Below are 26,416 nucleotides of genomic sequence, written 5' to 3'. Positions count from 1 at the left end.
AAAAGTAGTCTTTCAGCAGCTTCAAACGTTTCTGGTTGATAATAACATTTTTGAGGTTTTTCAATCAGGTTTTAGAAAACATCATTCCACTGAAACTGCTCTCTTAAAGGTTTTAAATGACGTGTTATTAAATGGTGATTCTGGTAATTTCTCTATATTAGTGCTACTTGACCTGACGGCCGCCTTCGACACTGTCGACCACACAATCTTGCTGTCACAGTTGGAGCACTGTGTAGGGATAACAGGGCGTGCATTAGACTGGTTTAAATCATATTTTACAAATCGTTGTTTTAAAGTTAAGATAGGTGACTCTGCCTCTGAAGTGGCTCCCCTATCTTGCGGCGTTCCCCAGGGATCCATTTTGGCTCCCATCCTCTTCTCCTTATATTTGTTTCCCCTGGGCTCCATCTTTAGGAAATATGGTCTGTCGTTCCACTGTTATGCTGACGACACCCAAATTTATCTACCCCTAAAGCAAACCTCAATCGACTTGAATACACTTGCGTCGTGCCTGTCTGATGTTAAAACCTGGTTATCTTTAAACTTTTTAAATCTAAATGATGATAAAACCGAAACTATAGTGTTTGGTCCACCGAACTCAACTACTCCAAATATTAGCCTAGGGGATTGGACCTCCTGGAAAAAACCCTATGTTCAAAATTTAGGTTTTATTTTTGACGAAGGTCTTAAATTTGATAAACAGATTAATATGCTGATAAAGTCCTGCTTTTTCTAGCTTAGACTACTGGCTAAAGCCAAGCCTATTTTATCTAGTAAAAATTTTGAGAAAGTCATCCATGCTTTTATAACAGCTCGATTGGACTACTGCAACTCCTTGTATTACGGGATTGGCCACTCAGCCCTATCCCGCCTACAATTAGTTCAAAACTCAGCAGCAAGACTACTAACAAGTACAAAAAAACGTAAGCACATCACTCCAATTCTACGCTCTCTACACTGGTTGCCTGTTCGCTAGAATCGATTTTAAAATTTTGTTACTAACTTTTAAAGCATTACATGGTCTGGCTCCCTCTTATTTATCTGATCTTTTAATTGAATATAGGCCCACAGTTCCTCTTCGGTCTTCCAACCAGCGTTTATTATGTATCCCAAAGTCTAGGCTAAGATCTAGAGGTGATAGTGCCTTTACTGTTGCTGCCCCCAGACTTTGGAATGCATTGCCCCTTTCTGTAAGAACAGCCCCATCACTTTTCACCTTTAAGTCTCTGCTGAAAACATATTTCTTTGACCTGGCTTTCTGTAACTAATTTTTTTTTTGTATCTGTTTTGTGTATGTATTTTAATCATCTGTAAAACTGTGCAGCACATTGGTCAACCTAGGTTGAATTTAATTAGTGCTATATAAATAAAACTGACATTGACATTGACAATATTCCATAAAGAATGGTCCATTTTGATTTAATGACTTAAATCAAAACTGTGAGTTTAAAGATTCAGTCTGACTGTTCACACTCTTAAAGCCGCGGTCACACTTAACTGTTCGTTCCTTTGACTTTCATGCATACACATGCGAATGCGTCAGCCCGGAAACGCAAGCCGCTTTCGCATTTTGCTGCGTAGCAAAGTTCAAGTTTGGTGAACTCTGACCTGCGAATTCACGTCACGTGAGTGCATGAGACCAATAGAAGATCAAAACGTCACAGTGTGCATGACCTCTCGGTACAGAAATCTAAAAAATGTAGGAATCGCTCCCGCCCATTTTCGAACTACCGTCCGAACGAATTTCGCATGCTCAAAATTAAAAGCTTTTTTTTCTAAAATACTACCATGTCTTTGGTGATTTAGGTTGAACCAGTGGAATTATTGAACAATTTCAGTTATCTTTTTTTTTTGTAAAATTCTCCTTTGTATCAAGTGTGAGCTATGTAGCTGTCTTGGGTGATTTGGGTAGATTCATTTGTCTACCTTACTTCCTATATGAAAAGATGTAAAATGTATTATAGGTAAAGTCAAGTGTCCATGTCTAATCAAAACCTGGGCTTCCTGCATTAGAGCTTTTCTGTATTTTCATTAGTTTTCTACATTTACATTTACATTTAGTCATTTAGCAGACGCTTTTATCCAAAGCGACTTACAAGTTGGGTAAACAATGGAAACAATTGGGTCAACATTAGGAAAACAAAAAGCATAAGTGCAATAAAACATGTCTCACAAAGCCTACTACAGTGTACAGAGCTAAGTTTTTTTTATTTTGTTATATAGATAGAGTAGAAAAGATATAGTAGTCAGAAATTATCGGTCAGGTGCTGACGGAAGAGATGTGTTTTCAGCCGATTCTCAAAGATGGCCACAGAATCTGCTGATCTTGTAGCAGCAGGCAGATCATTACACAAAACCGATCCAGAGAAGGTTCGTGAGAGCGATTTTTTACCTTTTTGGGATGGCACCACAAGACGTTGTTCGTTTGCAGAGCGTAAGGATCTGGCGGGTACATAAGTCTGCATTAGTGAATGAGGGGGGTGTCAACAGTGGTGGTGTTTGAGATGCTCAAAGTGTACTGTAGGTGATATAAAGCGTTCACATCGATTCTAAATTAGCGACTGAGAAAAAGCACATTCACAACACAAGTCTTAAATAGCAAAAGAAAGGTATACATTGCGTCTGTATACTGTACAACGTGCAGCTGGCATAATCACTGCTCCTGTTCAGATATTCATACTGATCTTATCATGTTCATTGAACAGATGTCTGCAAAATCACCAAGGAAAAAATAAGCCAAATCAATTCTTGACAGGCAGGAATGATCACAGTTAACAATAATTTACAATAAATGTATAGTCTAACCTTTGAGATTGAAACTGGAAAAAAACTGGAGCTTAAACATCTTTGTACTCCACAACCGCAGCCCTGGCTGTTGCATGTATTTAGGGAGGGTCTTGCATGATCTTCACACTCTTGGTGGACCCTAAATATAGCTTCAAGCATCAATGTATGGAAGCATGTTGGTAGATATTTTCAATTTGAAATGCAATACGCAAAATGGCAATGCAGTATGTAAAATAACAATGCAATTGTGTATTTAAATATACATTTTAAATAACATATGTGCAACATTAAGTGCAAAATGAAAATGTAATTATATCAATTACATTTGTCAGTTCCTACACTAGTTTTAATATGTTATTTAAATGGTTATTTTTAACGCTCTTTAAGTTGCAAAATGAAAATGAAAATGCATTCCCCGGATTGATAATATACTGTATGTTTAAGATAGTCAAGCAAAACTGTAGCAAAATGAAAATTGTATTTTCCCTAAATGCATTAACATTAACAGGTTGAACAATTGGGATTGCATTTTCATTTACACAGCGCGTTGGGTGTTGCAAAATTCAATGTGGATTTGAAAATGCATTTAGAGCTGGCCCCCTCTCCGATACAGCGTCATTGTGTGATATAATTGATTTTTTATTTTAATTTTGCACTTAATGTTGCACATATGCTATTTAAAATGTATATTTCAATACACAATTGCATTGTCATTTTACATACTGCATTACCATTTTGCGTATTAAATTTCAAATTGAAAATAGCTACCAATATGCTTCCATACCAATGACCAGCCCAAGAACTATATGGTGGCAGTTTCCAGTTGGTGGCGCTATGACTGTGACATGCAATCAGCCCCATAATTGACAAAACATACAATTTCAATTCAATCTAAATCCCTCAGTCTAACGACTAGGAGACACTTTCTGCTTCCTTTTTGCCATACATTTATTGCCGTGCCATGGCGACATAATTCGAAACATCAACATCTGTTTGCAATTTGGTGACACATGAACCCCTTATGAGCAGTAGTTAAAATAGCCTTTTACCAAATTTTGTCTCAGGAGGTAACTATGGCTACAAGTCTGCTGGATGTTTATGATAATTGATAGAAACAGTACATCATTCTGGTATTATTTATGTAAATTTATTAGGACGAACAATGGTCACATGTGAAAATTAACAGAAACGTATTAACCTTAATTTAGTCAGTATCACTAATGTCATACACTGTAAAAAAAGATTGTATTTTAACAGGAAAAAACCTTAATATTTTACTGTAATTTTTTCTTTTTTTTAAATTGTATACAAATTTCATTAAATTACAGACAATTATCTGTTAATTAATAACCCACATATTATTTTACGTGTTAAGACAATAATGACAAATTACATGTTTTTCTTGTTTTTGTAGAGAAAAAATACTGTAATATTTATACAGTATTTTTACTGCTTTCTTAAGTAACATACAAATTTATGTAAAATTATGATAATTTTCTGTAATTAAATTTGTTGCTCATTATATAAAGGTTTATTTCTGTACAAATAATTTAACGGTTTTCTTCCATATTTTTAAGTCAGATCTTAGTTTTTTTATTAGTGTATATGCATATTTTTACGTTAAATTTTTTAGCAAACTGTTTAGTTAGGCTACAGTACATTTAAACAATACACAGTCAAAATTACAAAGCTGCACTACTCTTGAGGTTGGAACTTTCATGTTTCCTGAAAGTGATATGACAGCCCCGTTGAAAAAAACAGCATATGCTGGTTAGGTATGTTTTGAAGCATGGTAGCTGGTTTAAGCTGAGAACCAGCCGGTTGCATAAAGCACCTTAAGTGTAATTTTGCCTTAAGTGTGTCCTTAAGTATACCTTAAGTTTTACTAAAGTTATTCTCCTATTGTCTTCGGTAAAGGGAAATCACCTCTAAAGTGTCATACTTAAGGGAAAAAATTAAGCTGCTTTATGCAACCGGGCCCCGCACATGACCAGCTCAAACCAGCTACCATGCTTCAAAACATACCTAACTACAGTAGCATAAGGCTGTTTTTTTCAACAGGGAGAGAAAGCACATGGCAGTAAACATGACAAAAGTTGCAATAGTCTAGCCAACAAAAACATGATTAATGATAATCATTAATAAATTCATTTTTTCTCATATCATGAATGGCTATGGCCTAACCACTACAGTCCATACATTAAACCTGGTTAGCTCAGAGAGAAAAACCTTAAAGACAGGAGAATGGACTGATTTAAAACCGCAGTTAAAGAAACATATGAAAACAAACGTAATCAGAATAGAACTTTGGAGAATGTGGCCAGAGGCTTAACAGATTTGTTCAAATTCAAGAGGATCATTCTAGGACAATACATCGAGCTGTAAGTTACCATAATGTTAATACATTTAGTAATGATCTTTTCATATAGGCCTGCAGTATGTCATAAGCATCTTGTTTGCTCTTTTGCTATTTTGTAAAAGTAGTGGCTGCATTTTTGTTGATTGTCGTCAGCCCTAATTTTGTTTCATGTAATGGCACTGAAACATTTTATATTTGTGTGCCTGTTTTTTAGAAACCACTTCCAAGCACCAAACGTGTGTATTCATTAAACTTGTACCATACATTAGTTAATTTTATTCATATACTGCAATGAAAACATCTGACCAATTAAATATATAGCAACATTCAAATAAAACTAAACACGTTTATTTTCTTTTAAAAACAACCTATCTTAACTATAGCTGTTGTTACTACACTTGCTATTGGTAAACAGATGTCATTGGTTGACTCCCCGTGCTGCTTTGAGCACGATTGGGTAAACTTACTGTCATTCAGGAAACTAGCCAATTAGAGCTGTTCGCGCCCTTCACTGGTTCATTTTGAACATACGCGAGGAATTGATGTCTGTCAGTTAGTTTCAGTAGTATTGATGGTCCAGTTATATGTAAACAGCGCTGAAGACACGAAGTCGTGTGGAAGTTGCAGGCTGCTGGAGAATAATCACACGCATTAACAGCTTTACCAGCAGAAGGTAAAAACTTGTTTTTGTATTTTCGTCTAGTGTGATGCTAATCGTGATTAGCGATATTAGCACTAACTTCAATGCTATAACATTCTACATAATATTGAGCTTAAGTAATCTTCCTCTTCTCACACGTGTTTTTCTTTAAGTACACAGAAATATATGATAAGATTTGCCTGGGCAGTACACACACCTGGTAAGTATGTGTAACGTTAGATTTCTTTCTGACTTTCTTTTGCATTCCATTTTAAACACTAATTTCAACAATAACTGTTAATGATAAAACATTTGCTCTCATTTTTTAGATGAAGGGAAGAAAAGCTACCCAGGCACCCAAACTCCATCGGTAGTAAGTGTTTAAACATTCGACCTGAGTATTTGTATTATGTTGTTATTAACAATTGTGTAATATTATGTATGCTTAATACTGTTATAATGTAACTCTGTAACCGTTTGGGTTACGTATTTCTTGGGTTAAAACATAACAAAATAAGGGACTTTTTATTTTCTAACTCTTACAATAACAATCACGTACAGTTAAACATTTACATCATTTGTGAAAGAAAAATTGTCCATTCCTTTAAACTGGTGACTTGTTTTGCTGATTTAATGATGGAAGTTATAAGACTTACATTTAAGTTAGCATTGTAACTTGTTTTCTAACAGTATACTCTGTATTCACATTGCCGTAATGTATAATGATGGCAGATTCAGTCCTTTATCTAACGTTACTACATTGCATATTTGCCACAGACTCATTTACTTTTTTGTGGTATGTTTTTACTTATGGTATGATTTACTTATTCTGACAGTTTGATGTTTGTCCAAATATACTATCAAAACTTCCTCCGATACCTTTTTGTGACCCTGTGTAAATGTTTTCAACACCACTTGAAACTGTTGTATTTCTCCAGGATTAAAAGTTTGTTTTATAAGAATTTGATGAATGTATTGTATGGGGATGTACTTTTTATTTATTTATTATATTCAACCATTTGTTTAAAGCATATACTGTAATTCTGTACTGTAAAGAAGTCAATCATTGTGTATTTCGAGTGTACATTTACAAATTATGGTGATTGTGTTCATATGATTAATATGTTTACCTAAATAAAATGTTATTCTACAATGCTAAACATGTGTTTTTCATTTTATTGACAGTATCTGACTAGTAATTCATGGCCAATATCTGTAAAGTTACAGAGCATTTACTGTATTAAAAGTATTTGACTGAAAAAATTCAGGAAAGAAACTGTAAAATAACAGTGTTTTTCTGCAGAACATTAGTACTTTCACATAGTTTAAAGAGGTTTATCATTATAATTCAGGGAAAAAAGCATAAAATAACAGTATTTTTCTGTAAAACCTTATGTGCAGTCACTTTATTGAAGGTGTTTGATCGTAATAATTAAGGAAAAGTCTGTGAAATAACTGTGTTTCCCTGTAAAACATTTAAAGAAAAATTACGTAAATGTAATGTTTTTCTCCATTATTTGATTTACGGAGTTTCATCTTAATTTTATGGTTTTTGTTTGGCAGCCGCTGCTGCCAGTGATTTGACCGTTTTTTTACGATATTTTTTTTTACAGTGTAGTCTTCAAGCATATCTAACAATAGCATTACAATAAAAACACTAGGCTGTCTTATACAGTGGTATATCAGACAGTGAATAAATTATAACATTAGCAAGTTATAGTAGAAATGTTAAGTTTTTGGTAAAGCTAGGAAAAGTTTGGCTTCTTGATATTAGAGCACTTTAGTTTACAGCTCTCTAATGAACGAAGAAGACAGATGTAATATTATTCTGCAATAGGAGTATATACACTCTATCATTGATATATGCTCTCCTCCTACATATAACAAGGATAAAAGCGTCTGCCAAATGAATAAATGTAAATCATTGTAGCACTTCTCAGTTGGACAGGCAGATAAGCTTCTTCCCAAATTCAATGAAAAGGTTGAGACAGAGTGACACTGAAAAGAGCTTTAATATAGATAAACACAGCATTTATTTGTTTTAAACACAGTAATTGAATAAATCAAAACCATTTACATACTCTACATTCTGTTCAAAATATTTTAGAAGCTTCATCACTGAGAGACATAAAGAGCAACAAGAAAATGCATTTTAGTATTCTACAATTGATCAAGCAACACGCATCAAAGTAAACAATAGAATTTAGAAAATTTCTCACATGCAAAGCAACTGCACTGAGGTTATTGTAGTCCAGTCTTAGTACCGTATATAGTACCATTTCATGAGAACAAAATGACAACTTCAGTCACTTAGGTTAAACCCCCACCCCTCAAAATAAGAAGCATAAAAGAAGGTATACTGCCCCATCCAAGCAGTCCACAGAATGTTGCCTGTAATTCGGACCAGGAGACCCTGAACAGCTGTTGCTGTCAGTGATGTGTCTCCAGCTCCACAATGGTCCACTCACCCTGTGGAGAAGCAGCATCTTCAGGCGAGAAGCTGGTCACAGTGATGCTGGTGGTTGAGTCCTCCAATGGAGAAATAAGCTCAGCCCAGCGCTTAAACGTTTCCCTCTCGTTATATAAGTAGTCCTTTTCATTCAAGCAATCTCGAGACAGGGACAGTGTCTGCTTTATCAAGTACTGTGCGAGGTTTAAATCCTCTGGAACTGAGTTTATGATGCCCAGATGTGACTCTTGGTCAGACAGCAACTGTCGAAGCAGACTCCAGTCTCTCTCTGCAAACTCGCTGTCTTCACTCTTTTCTTCCTCTTGAACCTCGTCCGTTTCTACATCGTTACCATCCTGATGTGACTCCTCCCGCAGCGGGTCATTTTTCCTGTCCACATCCATGCTTTGTTCAAGGTCTTCAACCACATCCATCTCATAAATAGGGGACAGGGCTTTAGACGGCTGTCGGTCATGTGTGCAGGTTTGATCCTTTGTCTCACAACCATCTAAGTCCCCTAAAAATAATTGACAATACTGCACAATGACCAACTGATTTATCCTCATGTCTGGCATTCTTTTTTAAGCACAAGTATTTCTGAAGACATAACTCCACATGATGTACAGATTCACCCCTAGTGCAACTGCGATTGCCATGGAGCAGTTAAGACCATGCTTAAAATGCAAATAAATCCTAACTGGATTCTTTCTACGTTATCATTTTTTCACCGTCAATAATCAAAATGTATTTCATTCAATGACACATGCATTACATCGAGGCAGATGGGCAAATCCAAAATTATGCATGAAGCTATTTTCGAGTATAAAGACAGATAGCTGCCATAAGGGTGATGCACACAGAAAACCCTTCAAATGTCTCTTTTGTTCACAAATGCTGTAATTTAGCATAACTACTTTTGTTTTTCAATCATATTTGCAAGCAGTTGATGCTTCTTTAAAGTTCTACATATGTGAAGAAGATACTAGCAAAAGACTGCTTATTGTTGTACTCTGCTAAACAAAGATATCTTGTAAACTCATGGAAAAGCATCAACAGTGATTTGCAAGCATGTGAAAAAGAGAGACACATTAGGATGCAAGTTTTCTAGAAACACATTACATTAAAAAAATTCTACTCAAATACAGAGAAAAAAAATCTAATCAAATTGCTACCCACTAGATCAGAACTACAAATCACAATATCTATTATGAGTGAGATGAAGAAAATAAAACGCACAAACAAAACAAAGACACAGGCACACATGGATACAGATGGGATTTCAAACATGAACCAATTTAATAATGAAACTAGTAGCATGCAAGCTTTTCTCATGTAGGACTAATAAACAGACACAATCTTTAGAAACAGTAAATCACACTAAACATTTATACTAATAATAACAAACATCCTTATCTAACACATTTAAATTGTCATAATCTTTGTGGAAATGTTGGTCCTTGATGTGTAGTACGAAAAGGAAGCTTAGCTGAATGTGTATTTGTGCATATATTGAGTTTGATGGCCAAGTCACATAGTGCTTGTCTTTTGCATAAATATATGGAAAAGATATAAATGACCTGGCCTAGTAGGAAGAATCTTCAACTCAGAGCATATGAAAATTTGAAACAAAAAGACAGGATGTAAACAAAATGACTGAGAATTCAGGTGTATTAAGTGCATAAGTACAACTGTGACAGCCCAGCTACAGCATATAGCAGATGGTCAAGCTCAAGTACATGGGTGTCTTTATATTAAGTGCATTAACAGAACTGAGGCAACCCAACCATGCCACATACAGTAACAGATGGTCTGACTCAGCATACTACAACACACACAGCTAGGTATGTTAACTGTAGAAAATGCTTGTTAAGCTGGGCAAAGTGCCTCTGAATAAAGGTAGTCCATTTAGCTTTTTGACGTTTCAGATAAAACAGTCAAAATACACGTATTTAAATAATTAATAGAATGGGAAAAGGACACAGTAACATGTTTCTAACTAAAATAGTAAGCTATCAAGATTTGGCCCATTAAAATAGTTAGAATTTCTGAGTTGAATGGGTCAGAATGGGAGACGGTGAGTGGATATTTTAGGGGTATGGGCTCCAACATTATACATTACCTGCTGGAGAGTGTGCAAGTGAGCTCGCAGTCAGCTGTGGCTCAGGTAAATCTAGCTGCAAGTCGGCTTTTTTGCTGTCTATATGCTTGGCCTGCGGATTGCCATACTGTTCTGCCTGCCACAGGTTTAGGTGACTGGGGCGCTCCTGTGCAGGTAGGTCACAGGTGTTTCTGTCTAGCACAGGGGCAGCTGATTGATTATATGCACAATCCTCCTGTAGAGAATCCCCGACTTCTGTCAGTAACACAGCAGATTTGGACTCTTTTCCGTTTTCTTGATGGCTCTTCGCTGTGCTTGTGAAATGCTGGGATGAGCAGTCATTCTGAAAGTTCTGTGGTTCACTGTCAAAGACATCACCGTGTGTGTCATCTGACTGGTGAGGTTGAGTCAGGGCACCTCCCTCTTCACATCTAAGCTCCTCACATTCATCCACAGAGAGCAAAACAGAACGGTGGAAGTTAGATGATTGGTATTCAGGTTGCTTATTCTCCTGGTCCACAGCATCTTCAAATGCCAGGTTGACTATACCTTGAAATTGTGGAAAAGGTTCTGAAAGTGGGGCAGACATTTCTCCAGGCACAACCTCGATCTCAGACCTTTCATCTTCAGTCTCCTCCTCTTCCTCTGAGGAGAAAAGCTGGTGGTCCTGGACATCCTTCATGTTTTTTACCGTAGCATCAGTTTTGCAAAGTTTCTCTTCCCCTGGCACCTCATCCTTTCTTATCCATGATTGTGGTCTCTGACGTCCTGCCTCCTCCTCACTTGTAGTCTCTGCATCGTGTCCTCTGAGCTGCACCTCCACACGTAGTGCAGTCCCGTTCTCATACAACTTAAGCTCCTCAGGTGTGCTTGTGTCACTACTGCTACGACCCAGGAAATCAGGGCAGCGTATGGTCCCGCATTTCGAAACGCCACGTTCATGGGAGCAGTAGTCGTCATCTTGCGAGCCACCTGCATCATAATCTTCTGACCGTGGCTTTATGTCATCAGACGATGTGGTAGCACTGCCAGTTTCAGACTCGGGGCTAATCTGAGTATGAAGCCCATTTGACAATTCCTCTAGGGGAGTCTCCTCACTGCCTAGACTGCAGGGTGTATCATGAGGATGGTCTGATTCTTTTGAAGAGTTCGTGGAATGGTGCCTTTGGGGCCCAGAGAGATGGGGAGGATTGAAATGGCCTGACATATTTGTATTTACAGAGTTTTGCATTTCTGGGTTTACTGACCGAGTCTTCACCTCTTTGCTGCTTAGTATACTCGGTGGATGACTGCTTTTATCCAAATCATGAATCTTTGTGGATATGGCTGATGCATCATTAGGGGCAGCTTCCTGCACTGTTTTTGACTGGTCTAACACAGCTGGGCTGACAAGTGTCTGATGCTTCAAAGATATAGAAACTGTCGAACTTGCCACAACCTGTTTTCTTGTCTTACCTTCAATAGAAGTTGGATGCCGAGCAACCTTTTTCTTTTCTGAGAGTTTAGGGCTAGATGCTGAATCTTTCTTTTTAGCACCAGCTGAAGTAGTTGTGTTTTTGACAGCTCCAGAAGATTTTAGAGATGATTTTGTTGCAGGCGTTTCTGGAGCTTTTGGTTTGGATCCTGTCTTATTCAGTACTGGGGATGACTGCTTCAAAGTAGAAGTTTTGAGGCTGGACTTTAATTCAGGGATGGCTTTTGTTGTCTTCTTAGTCGTTAATGGTTTGGATACATCTTTCTCTACCTCCTTTCTGGGGACGGCTGGCTTTCTGGAACTAACGGCGGAGCTAGCTCTGGATGAAACAGCTTGAAAAAGCAATAGACAATATTGCAATTTCAATCCAAAATCATAATTTTTAAACACGGTACTGTAGTTCATACTCTTTAAAGATTAAGTGTAGTTTCTATCCGCTAAAAGGTATATTTAATATACAAGTATATTAAAAGCTGCAGCTAATAAAAATCTGATCCATTCTGAAGCACCAGTGTTTCTTACCATGGATCTCTGCAAGCCCTGAGACTGTGCTCCTCTTTGGATCCGAGCGAGCTGCAGATATTCCAGGTCCTGCTTGGTTGGTTGTGGTGGGTTTTGCCTTGTTTGCTTTATTTGTGGGGCTGTATTGACACAAAGAAGGACACTGACTATCCAATGAAGAAAATGGTGCATAATAAACAATTTAGAGCTTAGACAAACAAAGTAATTCACAATTATTAGTCCAAGTGTAAAGACCACAGATTGTGTTGATACTGTATACACACTTACCTGTTAGTCTTGGCTATATCTGGTTTCTGAGCAGGTTTGGTTAAAGTGGATTTTGATGTTACCCTGGATTGAGGCTTTGACCTGAGACCTAGAAAAAAACACAACAATGGTTCAGTTAGCATTATTGTTACATATGACATATTGAATGATTGTAGTTATAAAAAGGAATTTTAAACAAATAAGTCCAAACATTTGATATGTATCTCCCTGTATGGCCCAGTAATATAATTATACAGTAAAAATGGTCACAATTCTGTTCAAAACACGTAAATGTATGAATGTTTGTAATATTAATTGTACCTTTCACAAACTTTGCATGTTCTGTAGCATCTCTGTGCATTCTACACCTACATTCCATAAGTAGTGTGACCAAGGAAATGAGTATAGGCAGCTTTAGCAATGCTAAGTAGCTTAATGATGAGCTAACTCGCCATTAAAACCTACTCTGCTGAGCTAAGACATTTTCGGTCATATAGGAGTCATGTAAGGGTGCCAAGAAAACACCTGGTAATGAGCAGAGAAATTGTTGAGATTGAAACAAAAACAAAAGCCTTTGTTTTAAGCCTTATGTGAAAAACTGACAGTGCTCTAAAGCTTTACAGACAAGTTAATCAGATTGTAAAATGCAAGTTTTTATCAACTACCAGTCTTTGTGAAAATAAAGAACTCTTATTTTAATCATCTAAAGAGTATTAATAACATGGCACCAGTTGCATATGAGCAAACTGCTATTGTTGATAATCAATATTTCTGACTATTAAATGCAATATAATACCACAATAATACTGTATGCCACGATAAGTCTTACTGGTTAGTTTAAATACAGTACCAGGCTAAAATCTAGAGGTGACTGGGCATTCATTGTACCTGCTCATAAAATTTGCCAATTCAAATTAGAACTGCCCCTATGTCCTCAAATAAAGTTTAGCAGGCTGCATACAAGGGATCTTGTCTATGTGGTAGAAGAAAGTTTATGTTGTGTGTGGAGTCAGTGACGAATTTGGGTTAACGCTGAACAACACCTGTGATTGTACTGTGGCCATTGTTGCAAGGAGTCCCAGTGCTGTTGTCTGGTGAAGTGCTACCAGAGTTATTCGGGGCAGGCTGGGTATTGCTGGTGCTATCAACGGCTGGTTCCAGAGGCAGATCTTCAACTGACATCGTGTTCTGAGATTTTCTTGCTTTAGTCTGACTTGCCACAAAATCAGTCCCAGCAGGGGAAGATTTTGGCCTTGCCCCTGGATTGGGCTTCCTGTCCAGCACCCCCTTTCCTATAGGTGGACCACGGGCACCTAAAGCAGGAGGATTTTCCCGCTGAGAGCCTGAACCACCAGTGCCATTCAAAACTGGTTTAACAGACGATGTAGTCCTGGTTTTAGCTGCTGTGTGGACTGGCTTAACTTTATCATTCCTGCTTTGGACTGAGATGTTGTTGCTAGCTTTTGTTTTTCCACCAGGAGCTGTGTGAGCTGTGAGCCCAAAAGCATCAGACTTCATGGTGCCTGATCCTGCGCCTACAAGTCTTGCCAGGGAACCCTGTGGACCTTGTGATACCTTAATGGGAGTAGGACTATCACATGCAGATGAAGAGCCAGAGAGGCATTTTGCAGACTTCTGTTGCAAGAGTGAGAGAGGGAGAAAGAAAGAGGGAGACTATGATGGCTCTGCTTATAGTAAATCATATCAGCAACCCATTTCACACAGGAATCTCAGACATTCCAGATACTCTTAAAAACCTTAAATTGACACATTAATCTTAAACAGTCATTCAAGTGAACCCTTTTGAGATTTATATTGACCATAGCTGTAATTATCAGCAAATAATTTACAAATAATATGTATCCACTAGTAAGCTGCTTTGCAACAATGCAAAATTGTGAAAATTGAACTAAAATTACATTTAAAACTGAGCTATTAGCCACAGTTGTTTATAAAAAAACAAGCATATAAATTTCATATATAAATATTTTATAAACCCAGGTAACATCCAGTTTAACTGAAATAAATCATAAAAGATTAGCTAAGATGAAAGCGCTTTACCTGAGAGCTGCTGAGCACAGGTTTCTTCCCAGGTCTTTTACATTCGCCTTTATCAAGAGTAGCTGAGGGGTTGAAAGAAAAGATCATTTTAAATTACTGCTTCAGTTTAAGTAACCTCCATCCCCACATAAATGTTTCCTCAATCAGGTAAACAAGTACTTGTACACTTGCATCAGTCTTATGACTTGTCCACACCGGGACGATAATCGCACGCGTTTATCGTCAACATTTAACGCCTCATGACTAAACAAAGAGCGCTAATGTGAGTGTGCACACCTACGTGCAAAACGGCAGGCGTAAAAGCGTCATTTTTTTTAAACGCCTCGGGCTTGTTTTTTTGGTTTGACGTGCCGCGTTAAAAACTGGCCGACCAATGAGATTGGAGCTTTTGTTCACGTGCCTGGAGCTGCTGAAGTTACAGTAAAACACGACTTGTGGCGCACAAGGACACAGTAGCTGTGTCTCATTTCATAAGGCTGCATCCTCCTGAGGTCTCATTTGAAGCCTGCTACGTCATCGAGGCTGTCTCATTTCATAAAAGCAGGTAGGACACTCCGTATGCACCCTTCTAATGTGACTTACTTTCACGAGAATTCGAAGGACACATGAGGTGTATCCTTCGTTGCTAGAGATAACCCATAATTCTTTGCGTCGGCAAACGTCTGTTATTTGAATAAACGGCAACAGCTGCACATTCAATCAAATATGTGTTGTTAAAATGTTAACAGCTTACAATTTGTTTCACCTTTTTTTAATCTTAGCAGGCATAAGTAGTAAATAGGTTTACAAGTGTTTTGTGATTTTTATACGTTTTGAAACAGTAAGGCAAACATTTTATATTTGTTTAACTCTTTTGGCATTGTTTAGGGTAGAAAGTAACCAACTTTTTACCTCTTAAATCATGTAGAAATTATTTTAATTAATTTGACAGGTGTGCGTGTGCAACGTGTTTTCATAGCAACGTGGTACTTCCTGTTTCCTTCTCTGCCAACGTGTCCTATGAAGGACGTTTTGTTTAATTCTAAATTGAGAATCCCCCGTATACCGCATCCTTTAGAGCAGTGGTCACCAACTCTGCTCCTGGAGATCGACCGTCCTGCAGACTGCAGCTCCAACCCTGCTTCAGCCCACCTGTCTGTAATTATCAAGCAAACCTGAACACCTTGATTTGATAGTTCAGGTGTGTTTGATTGGGGTTGGAGCTGAAATCTTCAGGACGGTCGATCTCCAGGAGCAGGGTTGGTGACCACTGCTTTAGAGAATGATACCTCTGGAGGACACAAGGACGCAGCCTTACGAAACGAGACACAGCTATTGACGAAGAGGAAGCAAGATGAATTCTTCTTCTGTGTGACAAGTTAGTGTCAGAAGCATAAAGTTGCGCAGCGCCACCTTGTGTAACGGGGTATTTCTGTTTTACATTAAGCGGCATTATGTCAGGGAGGGGAATTTGCACATTCACTCGGCTCATCGCCAGTGAAAATCATTTGTGTATGAACGCCGAAAAACATCTAAAAAAACGCTGGCGATAAGCGCGTGTGATTATCGTCCCGGTGTGGACAGGCCTTTAATCAGTAAAAGTAGTAGTCTGTGATCTGGTGTTCAGTCTATTTTTAAGCATGCTGTTATTCAGCCCCTCCTCAAAAAAAAGTTGGAGGTCCTTTTAACATGAGTAATCTTCACCCCCTTTAGGAGGTGCCTTTCATATCTAAGGCATTGGGAAAAATTGTGTTGGAACAGTTAAATGATTTTTAAAGAGGAATAATATTTAGATAGATTCCAGTATGGTTTTAGAGCCGGCAACGGCAGAGTCTGCTCTTTTGAGGGTCTCCAATGACGTCTTAAGCCTGGATCAGATTACAGGATTCTCGGCCAGATTTTACCCCGATTTCCCCTCCCGATCATACAGTGTTAATTTTGACAGCAAATTTTGATTTAGTTTTAGTCATAGTCTTTTGACGAAAATGCAATGTAGTTTTAGTCACATTTTAGTCAACCCCATCATTTTAGTTTTAGTCTAGTTTTAGTCGACGAAATATGAAAAACATTTTAGTCGAATAAATATACATTATATTTAGTCTACTAAAATCTAAATGGTTTAAATCATTTACTTGGTGTAATTAAATGTTCCATACAAAGATTCAACTGTTTTGACATAATTTACTTCACCTTAGAATGAAATTAAACCAGGTCATTACCTTTATTTTTCAGAAAAGTTCAGTAACTAGATATGCATTGTTGGAACGCAGAGTATTAGACCATGAACGACATGTTCCAGTTCATTCAGTCCCATTTGACTCAATTGCCTCGTTAAGTTGGGCGTGTTCATTCAACCAATGAAACGCTCTGACAGGGCTCACACTCAAAGGCTATTGGCTCATGGCATGCTTCTTTGAAGTAAGCGCTGCACTGTCTCTGCTTGAGACAGCAATGAATGAGAATAGCTTTCAAAAAGACATATTATATAAATTGTATTACATTTCTTTAGTCATGCAAACATGTTACATACTTGGTTGGAATGTACAGTTCGACTCACTTCATCACTTCTATAATCAGTAGAGGACGGCGCTGGTTTCTTTTGGCTGACTTTGTTGCATTTCACGTTATGCAGCAGCTCGTGTTAAGTTAACATAGGCATATAAAAACACTTGAGCTTGCCTTCGTAATGTGTTTCGGGGTGACTCGCCTGCAGTCGCGCTTCAAGTTTGCGGCGTTTTACCGGCGATCGTGAAGGAAAATAAGACGCTTTGTAAACCGCGTGGAGACACCTATGCTTTCCCTTCTCCCAGAGACTTCTCTCTGCCGTTTATATGAGATAAGCAGCACATGCGCGCAATCTGATGTCCGCCAGGTGGGACAAGAATATTTTCGTCTCGTTTTTATTAGTTGACGAAAATGTCAGTATATTTTTATTACAGTTTTCGTTATAATGCATTCATTTTTATTTAGTTATCGTCTCGTTTTCGTCAGTGAAAACATGTCGTTAACGAATACTTTTCGTCATAGTTTTCGTTAACGAAATTAACACTTCGATCATATCAAACATGTTTGATATTTAGGATTTTAAATCGGGGTGATGACGTTGGTACTTTCGCAACAACCAATGAGAGGCACATCTGCAAGGTGACGAGGTGACTGACAGACCTTTAAAAATGTCGACCGCGAAAGCTCCTGCAAGGGTACGTTGGACGCGGAGATGGAGGAACAACTTGTGGCAACAACATGATTGTCTATATAATGTATCCTCCAAAACATACCACAACCGCACAGATAAGGAAAAGAGCTGGGGAGAAGTCGCGTCGGTTTTAAATGTACCGGGTAAGTTAACTGCTAACGCCAGCTTGTAGTTTCGTTCAACAGATTGTTATTTGGCTATAGGCATACAGATAACATGCGTTTATGTGTTTGTTTTTATGCTGTATCTTATAATCACATTGGCATTCATCTTTATTCTCGGCAGTGACAATTTTTTTTCTTCCGTTATTTATTAACATTAAACTTAAGCGGCTCGCCCAAAGCACAGTCATAACTTCAGCCCTAGCAAAAAAGCATTATAGCACCCCCTGCTCAAAATATGTTCCCGCGGCTATGGACAGACAGACAGAGAATCATTCAGAGAGCGACAAAGACGTTACACAACCTTTGCCAGGTGAGATCACGTGAAATTAACTTTGCGATGTCCCTTTGTTTACTTCTGTTTCCCGGTGAGATGACGTAAGAGGCGTCCTCTGGTATGATAATCTTAATATTATCCTGTAGTTTGGGTGTCTTAGAATGTCTTTTGATGTGCAATTATGAAATAAAAAAACTTCCAATCAAACTTTCTAAATTTTTATTTTTGCACTTGCTACCTTTAGACTTATTTATAAACACAACTTTACGCCCCAACGTTTTCTTATCTGGACATTTCACATTCATAAATGCAAGTTTACAAAGGGCAAACCTATTTTGTAGTGCTTGAAAAAGAGATTCAAATGTAGATGTGATGTCAACATCTAAAAATAGTAAACCCATTAAAACGGTTACTATTAGCTCCTTTTACAAAACTGCATATCCTATGGATATGTAAAATATGTGTAGTATATATTTAGTTGTACACTGATGAGTGTGAGCTTGTTTAAGAATTTAAATAAAATAATCTGTCAAGATTCTTTTTATGTGTGTGCTGCAACCAGATTTTTAATCTTTCCGGATTTTAAAACTCCTAGTTTGAGCCAGGTTTAAGATGTTAAATAAGAGAATCTGTCAAGATTCTCCTTATGTGTGTGCTGCAACCAGAATTTAAAATCTGTCAGGATTTTAAAACTCTTGTAGTCTGAGCCAGGCTTTAAGAGGCGTTGACTCTGGAAGCCGTGTTGTTCTTCTTTTGTTAGATCTTACTGCAGCTTTTGATAAAGCTGATCATAATATACGTATTGCTCATCTCAGGAACCACGTTGGTGTTCAGGGCTTAGCCCTAAAACGGTTCTCTTCTTATTTGAAGGATTGGACCTTTTCAGTCAGTTTAGGTGACTACTCTTCTTCTACTGCTCCTCTTGTATGTGGGGTTCCCCAGGGATCTATTCTGGGGCCAATTTAATTTTCCCTCTATATGTTGCCTTTGAGTTTTATTTTTGAAAAATTTGGGATTCGTTATCACTTGTATGTGGATGATTCACAACTTTATGTACCATTGAAACGATAAATAAAATGCGATAAATGCGCTTTGCAATCTCTGCATGAATGTCTGACAGAGGTTAAGTGCTGGTTGGCAAATAACTTTCTTCAAATGAATGAAGACAGGACTGAAATTATTTTATTTGGTAATAAGGGTTGTGTTGACGATGTCTATGACTGTCTGGGGCAGTTTCCGGGGAAGAAACTGTCCCGTGTAAAAAAAAAACTCACCTTTGACTCTGAGCTTAAATTTGACCGACAAATTAATGCTGTTGTTAAAAATAGCTTTTTTTCATCTAAGGTCAATATCTTAGTTGAAGTCTATCCTCTCTTTTGAAGATGTGGAGAAGGTTGTTCATGCTTTTGATTCATGCCATTTGGACTTGTAATGTGGTGTATCTGGGTTTGAATCTTCCTCTCTTGTTTGCAGCTTGTTCAGAACTCAGCTGCTAGACTTTTAACAAGTACAAAGAGGAGAGAGCATATTACTCTTGTGTTAATCAAACTGCATTGGTTACCCATATGATACATAATTCATTATAAAGTGTTGAATGTTTTTAAGGCTGTGCATGATCTATCACCAGACTACGTTACTGACTAAATTAGTCTCTGTCAATCCAGCAGATCTTTGCGCTCAAATGAATGAAACTACTCCAAATGGTTCCGCGATCTCATCAAAAAAATGTAAAGGTGATCGGGCTTTCTCTGTGGTAGCTTCTAGGCTCTGGAATGCCCTTTCTCGGTTCATTAAATCTTCTCCAACATTAGGTGTTTTTCAGAGTGCACTTACGTATTTGTTTTCTCTAGTTTTTGACAATGCTTCTCAGCTGTGTATGTTATTTTTGTTGTGTTATTTTTTACTTCTTTTTACTTCATTATTATTTTTCATTTAATTTCATATTATTTTTCTCTTGTCTTTCCCTGTACAGCACTTTGGCTCCAGTTATAGTGTTGAAAGTGCTCTATAAATAAAGTTTGAGTTGAGTAAAAGTGGCATGACATGAAAAACTGTTATGTAACAACTTTTCTTAGTCCCTTATTGGGCAATTCTCCCGGAAAAGCACGCCTACGGCAAGGCGAAAGAAATAGCCCACCCAGGCATCATCCAACGAGCGGGAAGAAAGATAGGAAGACCCGCATACCATCAAGACTGGCTGCGCTGCGTCAAAATTTGGCTGCTCTGTGGGCCTGCAGCTGCAGTTTGCTACTCTTGCGATGGTGAGAGAAGTTGAGGTGTGTTTGTTTGTTCACGACATTTCAGTGATGGATGTTATATAAACGGTGGATATAACGTGGAGATCGTTTGAAACTGATAGATGGAGTGGTCCCAGCGCTTAAAGATGCCGGACATGAACCGCACGCGGGAAGTGAAACTGAGTCATATGTCTGTGATTTGTTTGCAATGGGTGCGCACGTGCTTTAGTTCTGCCCTCCCCTCGCACGGATATTTGAAGGGTACGATACTATTCTGTAAGTACTCAAGATTAACATGAGATATGCAGAAACTGTCTGAGTTACGGCCACTAATACACTCTGAAGAAATCATGTTTACAATGTGATTCAGATAAAATTTGAAAAAAAGTGTTGATTACAGCATTGTATTTAGATCTGCTCACGCTGCATCCAAAAACTTTTTACTTACTGTTTTTACAGCCCTGATCATAACCAATCACAGTGATGTTTTTTTTTAATTAATGCAAAACAAATCAATAAAACAATTCATAGATATTTCTCATCATGTTTAATTGGTATAGCCTATGATAACTATTTTAATGTACAGAACTGACAATAATAATCACGTTTACAATGTCAGGGTCAATAATCAATAATAATGTTTTTTTAATTGAAGTATAAATACAATTCTGATGCTGATAAAAGATTCATCAGCATTTAACTTTTGCATTTAAGTATATAATTTGTGAAAATGTAGATTGCATTCAATTACCAAAATGCATTTCTTGTGAACATACTTTTTTGTAACATTAAGACGCCTTTATGTAACAAATGCCATGTCAGATGTAACATTAGAGAATACTGTAATGTTATTGGTAAGTGGCCCATTTCTTATGATAAAAACACACGGGCACGCACAAACACATGCACGCAGGTTTAAGTAAATTGTTCATTTTTCTATGGACTGGACTTGAGCTGCCACAATTTATGCAGAAATGCTACTGCAGTTATACTGTATATATGAAAAATAAAGAGGCTTCAGTGCTGTAACATGCTCTGATCGCAATAGCACTGCTGTCATGCCAGAAACAATCTAAATAAACCAACAGTTCCACTGAAGGAATGCAGTGTTTTTGTGTTTCAAAGCATTCTGCATGTGTCAGCACACACAAAAACACATTTGCATGCTTTTACACAACATGTCAAGCTTTGCAGTATGTATGGTCACTTTACAAACCAGGATGTAGACATGATCTTGACACGCAATGCAATGCATTATTTATGTGCTGGCATATATGCTTCCACATGCTAATTAGAACAACAAAGCTCATTGTGTTAAATCTGAACCATAGCACCAAAAAAGGATTGGAATCAATCCTTTAAGAAAAAGAACACTGAATTCTAGCTTTGAATGCTTAAGCTCACCAAAGCTTCAAAGTGTCTTATAAAAAAATGATATGTAAATGTTGATGAATTGACAGGAGGTCATCAAGCATAACCTGCGTGACCAACTAACCATACAAACACTGAACCCTATTGTACATACACAAGCGCATTTTGACTGATTAAATAGAGCTGTTATAGAAAGGTTTTAATTTCTTATGTGATGGGGTTTAAGGATGAAACCTGTAAATAACCCATTTCTTTTGTTATTTCTAAATGATTACCAAGTCTCCATTCTCTGCTTACCTGCTAGTAATTTTTCTTGATATCTGGGTTGCAGGGAGTCCCATCCTTTTGTGTGTCGCACTGCAAAGAAGGATTGAAGCAGAAAGGTCCAGAGCCTCGTGCGTAACAAACACAGCTCATGCCTGAATGGCTACCAGAGAGAACGAGTAAGAGAGAGTCAGTCAGAAGGAGAGAAAGCAAGAGAGAAGGAGGGAGGGTGGGTACAGCACCAGCAGAAAAACTGCAGCGAATCAGCAGCAGCTTCAAAGGCTGGTTGTCTTGGCAACCGATCACCATTGGCTCCCTCTACCCTTGACGGGATCCTCTCCAGCTAAATGAATGATGTCACCAGCTGTGGCTTGTGTTCTGCACCGAATGTTGATTAAAATACTCTCATAATTGCTTTTTGTTCTGCCTTAGCCTTTCCAACCTTTATTTTATTTCTCCCTTCCCTTCCTCTAATGGACATAAAACCAGATTAAACATGGCCACACCCACAACTCTGGTCTTCCATCCTGCCACTTCCCATGGGATGTGAATTAATGCACAAAGAGAGATGAAGAGGCAGTTATTAGGAGAGAGAAAAAGAACCTACGCATGTTTTTACCATGACCTTTCTTATTTGTTGGGTCACTTTTCTGTAATCCAGGCCTGGCCACATACATTATTAGAAGAGTGTAAATCCCAGGATAAAATGATGTCTGTCACACACGTGCCATTAAACACAGTGGCTTTGCTTGATAGAGCTTTGCTGCAGGCACTAGCTACACAGCAAGTATTATAATAACTAAAACACTATTGCAGTTAACTGATTAATGTTAACAAGAAATCTGAAATTTCAAAATGAACTCAATCCATATCCCAAACTATTTAAAGCCTACTTGATGTCATTTTTTAAAGCAAATGTACTCTGCATTGACCATTATAAAACACTGTTTTTGAAGGCTGATACAACTTTCCTGCCATGCCAAATATATGACACCGTAACAAATATGGAGCAAAACACATGTTTACCAACCTATTACACTGTAAAAAAGTTACATGGTTGTCTTACAATTTTGAGTTAATTCAACTTAAAAACATTAGTCAACTCAACGAGAAATTCATTGAATTAACTAATATTTTTAAGTTGAAATAACTTAATTAAAATAATTCTTTACAGTGTATGTATATAACTGTGCACCACCTAATGTAACAACTGCAAAAGTAATAATAGCATACGAATGTCATTAATAATGTTAAGTAATTGCTATGTGCCTCAGGTTAAACAACAACACTGTCAAACATTGTTTGTTAAGCTGCTCGAAAGTCTCTTTATATCCTGAGAGGAATAACTAAATCATAACATAACTATATACTATAATAATAAAAGCGGTCTAGAAATGTATATCTTCTAGGGAAGGCACAGGACTTTGAAATGTCTGTTGAGAAAAGTCATATACACCTGGTGAGAAAGTCATATACACTCAGGACGGCATGCTGGTAATAAATTAATTCAATTTTTGAGTAATATTCTATTCCTTTAATAGAAATGAATTGATAAACAAAATCAGTTCATGACATTAAATTCTTTGGGATTTTTCACAAATGCCAAATACTTTCAGTAATATAGTTTTGCAGGTAGGTTTCTTCAAGCGTTTCTTCTGGATTTAATCTGTCTCATTTTTTTCTCTATCTTCAGAATGCCAGGGCATCTGTCACTCGGTCAGCAGAAACACTGCACAGCTTTCCATTACACTCACGCCTCTTGCTCGAGCAGCTCTCTTCTCTCAACTCCCTCAAGTTTTAACAGCATGTAAACAAACACTAGCATCCTCTATCAACTACTGCGCCACCTTACAGTCGTCATAAGAACGCATTAAGAAAAATGTCTTCACAATGGTTAAGAACACATAGCACAGATACGTCAAAACAAAATTGGTTGTTTTCAAAAACTAAAAACAACCAATTTTCTCTTACGATAAAAATGAACAGATGCTAACACTGCCTTTTATCATGTGCAAAGAAACTCTCACTTCTGTTAAAATCTGTCTGGTAAATATTTTTCGTAAAAAAATTACAAAATACAGTACATAAACAAAACACAAAGTTAATTGTTCTGTTAATACCGACTAGTCAAAGTCAAAAACGACTTTTTAAATGTTTTTGCAAAGATGCATCATAAAGTATGTAAATACATGAATATAGTACTATATATGTTTCACTGTAAGTTAAGCTTGAAATGCAACACACTATGCAAATGTCACTACAAAATGTATAGGGTCTGTTTAATCGCCAAAGGATGAAGACCATTGAATTACCAGAGACTCTGTTGAGATCAAATTGACCACATTTCTTGCACACTAAATGATCAAAGTGTTGGCATTCTTTGTTTACCTCTTCTTCCTCCAGACTGGCTTTGTCATCAGCAATAATGTCTACCTCTGCTGGGTCACCACATAGCCGATCAACAGCAGTAAAGAGGTCACAGCAGTTCTCCACAGTAATGCCCTCCCGCACGGCTACACACACCTTCCTGAGTAGAGTGGGGTCACGTGTAAACTCTTCTCTCTGTAACAAACCACATCTGACTGTCTTAGCTGACACGATAGCTTATTTCTAAATATGTCCATGATAGCCTGTGAAAGGTTGTACCCGTCTGAGATTGTGGAAGGCAGTGGTGCGTGTGACCCGAGGCAGGTGTGTGACAATCATGTGCAGGCACTCTTTTTGCAGTTCATTGACCAGACCTAGCACCTGCTTTGCCCATTTCACTTCTGGCAGGCTATCAATCAGCTGCTCGCTGCCACACAGCACTGATACTACACTCTGTACAGACTGAAACACAAAATCAGACATACAATGAAATACAACAACATATGAACACACACTTTCTACCATCCATCTTCCTCTGACTAACACTGGCCACATTGTTAAAGAGATTTCAGCAGTTTAACATTAAGCAAATCAAGATGTTATACAACCACACATGGCTCTCTGCAGCTGCTGAAGGTCTGGCTGTGTGGGCGTGTGTTTAGGGCATTGCTAGATAAGAACGAGTCATGTGCAATTATGACACACAATACTCTGAATCTAACTGCTTAAATAATAAATAATACATTTCTTTGTTCACACCCACCTGACTTTAAATGGATTGTGTTTGCTTCATGAGCATCACTGAATGTTTCTATCTATTGTAATAGTTGTGTATGAGTCTCTTGATTGTCCTCAATGTAAAAAGATGAATCTCAACATCATACAGTTACTGCTGGACATGAGTCAAAAATCCAGAAATGCTGAAAAAGCGAAGATTCTGGAGGACCTGGATGATTTTTCTGAAGATCAGTAGACAGTCTAATGACTCATGACAAACAAGAAACCCTTACACAACTATGACAAAACATAAAAACTGTCATTAATTGTTCAGGTAATATTATACAGTATTAAGAATCAGGGGGATGTAAACTTCTGACCTGGGCCCTTTTTTAGAAATTCTGTTATTATTCTTTGGTGTGAACTTCATGTTAACATTTCTTTCATGAAATTACTTGTTCAGGGCAGGACTAATTTTAAAAATAAACCTTAATTTACAAAATTCCTCTTATTTCCCCCCAAATTTTCAGCATTTTCCAGATTCTGCAAGGGGGATGTAAATTTTTGACCCAAACTTTAGATGATATACAGTATACACCATACAAGCTATATATAATATAAACATACATACACCAATGTTTATGTTAGTGTTATGTACCATGTTTTGAATGACAGTGTTGAAGCAATCTCTCTGTAGCTCTGGGGGGAGGAGGGCAAAATTCCTCTCTGACCAGCACCTCACAAAATGTTCAGCTGCCCATCTTTGACAAAAAAAAAAAAACACAAATTAAATCTTTCACGTCTTTCCCTTATGAGTACAATTCAAAAATAATTTCCAGTGGAATTATTTATTTTGAAGGAAATACTGCTTTTGTGGAAAGCGTGATTCTTTTGTAACTGGGGGATGTCCGGTATTTGGAACTGCCTTCATTCAATAGAGTCCCTGTGTTCCACTTGTTGAATTTGTTTGTGGTCATGCAAATTCAGTGCAAATTCAGTGATTTCTTTCAGCAATAGTCTTTATCATACACATCTTAGCGTACTGCATTGGCAGTGCACTCATCAAGTATGACTTAAAGTAGACAAATTGCATTTGTTTATGGGCAAAAAAACACCAATCTCTACACTTACTGTATCAACATGAATGTGTCACTTAGACTACTTGACTAGCCAAATATATCACTTAAGTACTTGATATTAAGATGAAGCAA

General features: G+C 37.5%; 1 protein-coding gene and 1 long non-coding RNA gene across 4 annotated transcripts in view; one reads left to right on the top strand and one right to left on the bottom strand.

The window, feature by feature from the left end:
• Nucleotides 1-4,140: 4,140 nt before the first annotated feature.
• On the top strand, nt 4,141-7,120 carry LOC130557375 (uncharacterized). The gene is made up of 3 exons (XR_008963297.1): nt 4,141-5,819; nt 5,960-6,006; nt 6,116-7,120. It is a non-coding gene; the product is annotated as an uncharacterized LOC130557375 (long non-coding RNA).
• Nucleotides 7,121-7,763: 643 nt separating this feature from the next.
• Nucleotides 7,764-26,416, bottom strand: part of btbd8 (BTB domain containing 8) — a 43,252-nt gene continuing 24,599 nt past the window's right edge. For all 3 annotated transcript variants that reach the window (XM_057339075.1, XM_057339078.1, XM_057339076.1), the window contains 10 exons: nt 25,864-25,966; nt 24,768-24,950; nt 24,510-24,683; nt 22,155-22,284; nt 14,637-14,698; nt 13,619-14,210; nt 12,597-12,684; nt 12,330-12,448; nt 10,355-12,139; nt 7,764-8,752 (listed from right to left, as the gene is read on the bottom strand). In XM_057339075.1, the coding sequence (XP_057195058.1) occupies nt 8,217-8,752; nt 10,355-12,139; nt 12,330-12,448; nt 12,597-12,684; nt 13,619-14,210; nt 14,637-14,698; nt 22,155-22,284; nt 24,510-24,683; nt 24,768-24,950; nt 25,864-25,966 (3,772 nt within the window). In that variant the 3' untranslated portion in view covers nt 7,764-8,216. The remainder of the gene's footprint in view (nt 8,753-10,354; nt 12,140-12,329; nt 12,449-12,596; nt 12,685-13,618; nt 14,211-14,636; nt 14,699-22,154; nt 22,285-24,509; nt 24,684-24,767; nt 24,951-25,863; nt 25,967-26,416) is intronic.

The sequence above is a fragment of the Triplophysa rosa genome, linkage group LG7 (assembly GCF_024868665.1).
Source record: "Triplophysa rosa linkage group LG7, Trosa_1v2, whole genome shotgun sequence".
Classification (NCBI taxonomy): Eukaryota; Metazoa; Chordata; class Actinopteri; order Cypriniformes; family Nemacheilidae; genus Triplophysa; species Triplophysa rosa.
This window is presented reverse-complemented; position numbering and strand designations above follow the sequence as displayed.